This window comes from Carassius carassius, chromosome 12, assembly GCF_963082965.1.
Source record: "Carassius carassius chromosome 12, fCarCar2.1, whole genome shotgun sequence".
NCBI lineage: Eukaryota > Metazoa > Chordata > Actinopteri > Cypriniformes > Cyprinidae > Carassius > Carassius carassius.
The window spans coordinates 17,648,261-17,652,172 of record NC_081766.1 but is presented as its reverse complement, the minus strand read 5'-3'; the positions used below and the strand labels follow the sequence as shown (position 1 = coordinate 17,652,172).

The window sequence follows — 3,912 nt, the reverse complement described above, 5'->3', positions numbered from 1 at the left end:
TGAATGCAATTAAACTTTATTCTACTGTGTGGCTGAAAAGGAGCTACGTGGATAGCTAATACAACAAATAGGAGACACGCAGAAGGTCCATTTGAGCTTTACTCTTCATCATGTCCCTTCTGTATGAAAAAGAGGAGAGGGAGAGATTATCAGTTGTTCTCTAAAAATCAATTGCATATAAATGTGGCAAAAATACTTTAAAACTGGGCAAATTAAAGCTTCATGTGATTGGTTTGAATCACAGAAGCAAAAAATTAAAAATCAGTCTGCTTAATCACTGGCCTTAGAACCAACATCACGACTTTTGGCACGCAGTTTGTTGACTTGTGACTCTGCAATGTCAGCCCTTTCTTCTGCTTCATCAAGTTCATGCTGGATTTTCCGTAATTTGCTAATATGTGTGTTGGCTTGTTCCTCCTATGAAGCAGGATTAGCAGTTCTGAGATTAGAGCCTGAACTGAATAGTATAATTTATAAACAAAAGTGTGATATTTAGGCTAATACTTACAGCTTCCTCTGCAGACCTCTTGTAAGCCTTGACCTTTAGCTGAAGCTTATCAAATAAATCTTGCAGACGAACCAGATTCTTGCGATCTTCCTCAGTCTTTTAAGACAAATGATAGCAAAGAGACTTGAGAATGTCTTGTTTTTGTCATCACATTTTCTATAGATGTATTCAGCAGTGAAATTAGTTTTTATTTTTAATTTATTTTACCTGGTAGGTCAGTTCTTTAATACGCCTCTCATATTTGCGAATTCCTTTCACCGCCTCACTGCTCTTTTTCTGCTCTGATTCTACTTCATTCTCCAGCTCCCTCACCTGTTGGCACATTAAAAACATGTTTACAGAGTAACACTTGCAAAAGTAGGAAAACATTGTTGGGATTTATGGTAGGTCACTCACCCGAGCTTCTAGTTTCTGGACTTGTTTCTTCCCTCCCTTCATAGCAATTTGTTCTGCTTCATCCAGGCGGTGCTGCAGGTCCTTAATGGTCTGCTCCATGTTCTTCTTCATACGCTCCAAGTGAGCACTTGTGTCCTGCTCCTTCTTCAACTCCTCAGCCATCATGGCAGCATCAGTGATGGCCTTCTTGGCTTTTTCTTCAGCATTCCTGCATTCTTGCACTGCCTCTTCCACCTCACTCTGAAGCTGGGATATGTCAGTCTCAAGCTTCTTCTTCTGATTCAAGAGGCTTGTATTCTGGACAAAGGAGATGTTTGCGTTAAATTAGAAGCTGAATAAATGGATCTGTTCAGAATGAACACTAACCAACCAATAGCATACCTGGGAGTGCAGTAGCGAGTTTTCTGTATCGTGCTTGCGTAAATTCCTGTAACGATGAGCTGTATCATTATGATGACTAACCATCTGATTACATAATCCACTTTCCATTTCTCTCAAAGCATCTTGTGAACTAATAAGGCACAAAAACACATGACACACATAAACTACAGCATGATACAGGAAGAGAAAAAGAAAGTGGAATGCAAACTAAACAGACAGAATGGAAAGGAATATAGATGGATAAAGAAAGAGGTCAGAATGTTAAAATGGAAATGCACTTACACTCCCTATAAAGGTCATGATTATTTGCACAAAGGTCCAAATTATCCACACTTTGAATTAAATATTGTACGTCCAAATCCAAAAAGTAAACAACTGAACATATGAACAGTCATGTGCGAGGGCCCATTACATTAACAGTAAGTATAGCAGGAATATTTATTCAGTGGCAATTGATAAATTGTTGACTATAAATTACTATTTAATCAAACCTAGTAGTAAACGCTATTTGGTTTTCTTACCAAGTGACGTATTATTACAAGTAGTTGAATATCATAGTTTTAAAATCTCCAAACCTGGGCTGCTTTTTTGAAACTCTTCACTAGTGACACTGTTTAACAGTGAATTTGTGGGCACTTTATTGGTAGTGATATTACTGTAATTTAGCTGCACAATGCCTGCAGAAAAAAAAACACAAAAAACACACAGAAAAAAAAACATTTGCTGTTGTTGGTTAAAAGGTTATGTTTGTATAAAGGGTTTGTTTCACTACATGTTGTGATATATATATATATATATAATAAATCCTGGTATTTTACTGTGACGTCATGGTAGATCCTTGATGGTGATAATGTTGTATCATCAAAGAAAATCCCACATAAAACGGAATACAACAGAGACTAGGAAGTAATAAATTATGCAAATATCCTATGAAATAATTAGCTTATGAGCATTTGAAATGCACTTTATGGTAGATGTTTTATACTAGAAAGAGAACGGTAAGATTGATTGAGCAGATTTTCCTAAATTTTATCCCCTTAAGAAGAGTCCCAGTTACTCACAAATCGAAAACATGTACCTGTATCTAACAGAGCAGTCTATAAATACAGTTTGTGTAAGTGTGAGCAAGTGTGTTTAGTGTAGAACAGTTGCGCTTGGCCAAGCTGTCTTGTCTGTAGTTCCTTTTGTGATTATTGTGTACCATTCAGGGGCTGTGCCAGTAAACTTCAATGTTGTACTCTTAACAAAGTGATCATAACTTGGCATGCCTTTAGACAGCTCTATTTTGTCATTATAATGAATGAACACTCTCACAGTAAGTACACTTCTCACGTCCCCCGCACCAGTCCGCTCAATGCAGTTTTGTAAATACACGTGTCACACTTTATACCCCACAGGAGGACAACACTTCTTGATTGGGTTGTATAGAGAAGCAAAGTGAATATTTTGCAATATTTCTCCAGACAGTATTTTATTCTTTTAAGTGAGTCTGCCTTTTTTTTCTTTGAAAAAAAAGGGCTGGCAAACAAGAATGTTTTTCAAATGTATTGTATTCAGAAAGCAAAGAATATATATAATGTGTGTAACTTTTTCTCTGTCATCACAGGTCACATACTAAAAACAATGTAATCAATAGGAGGAGTGTGATTTGATTTGGCCTATGGATGGAAAAACTCAAAGGACTCTGAGGATGTCCTTCTGTATAAAAAAGGTGCAGCATTCTGGTAATGACTTGAGTAGCATCAGTCAGGATGCAGAAAGTGGGTCGAAAGTTTAGAGGTAACCAGTAACCACAGGAACAATGATTCTGCCCACAAACTGTTCCTGACACAAAGACCTTGAATCTTGTTTGGATGTCCATGCAACACATTTGTATGATACTGTAACTGGTATACTAATCGGCATGTCAAAAAAAAAAAAGCACTCAAATTAGGCAGCAAAAGAGCCCCCCATTGTGTCTGTTAGGACTCAATGGGTGTACTTCCCATAAAACCCATCCAAAGAGCATGCTGACAACAATGGACTACAGGCATTAGTCCTAAATTGGATTTAATCTCTCACCCTGATTTAAGAGGTTTTTGTTAGGTTGTTTTTTTTGTTTTGTTTTTTTGTATGAAAGAGGTCATTGTGATTAATTGTTATCTAGTGATGTGGATATTTATTCAAATAAAGAAACAAGCAAAACTGATGTGCATTTTTTACAGCATTGCATATCAATATATCACATATTGTGAACAAAGTCCTCCTGTAGCGAATCAATGCATTTTTGTAAGAAAAATAACCATATTTAAAACCTAATAATCAATTTAATCTAGCTTGCTCTCACTGTTGTACACAGAAGCAGTTCTGGGCGGATGACACATGGAGGTTGGCTTTGCGCATGCGCCGCTCAGAAGTAAACAACGCGGAAGTGCAAGTGAGAGGTTAAAACAAAACAACGGTCGATAATTAGAAGTAAAAATCAAGGATTTGATAAAGAAGAATGTCAGAGGATTTTGATATAAGCCAAGAGGAGACTGGTTTTCCTTAGCTAAAGTAACAAAACTTTGCTTCCTTTGCTCCGGTTAACAAAAGCTGGTTTTCACAAGACTTACCAGCGCATGTGCAATGCTGACCTCATACGTCAT

General features: G+C 37.1%; 1 protein-coding gene across 1 annotated transcript; it reads right to left on the bottom strand.

The window, feature by feature from the left end:
- Positions 1–3,912, bottom strand: LOC132155433 (myosin-7-like). Its single transcript, XM_059564276.1, has 8 exons — positions 3,880–3,912; positions 1,568–1,572; positions 1,286–1,415; positions 905–1,201; positions 716–820; positions 509–604; positions 283–417; positions 1–119 (listed from the first exon to the last, which is right to left on the bottom strand). The coding sequence occupies exons 1-8, from the start codon at positions 3,910–3,912 to the stop codon at positions 99–101; spliced, it is 822 nt and encodes a 273-aa protein (XP_059420259.1). The 3' UTR covers positions 1–98.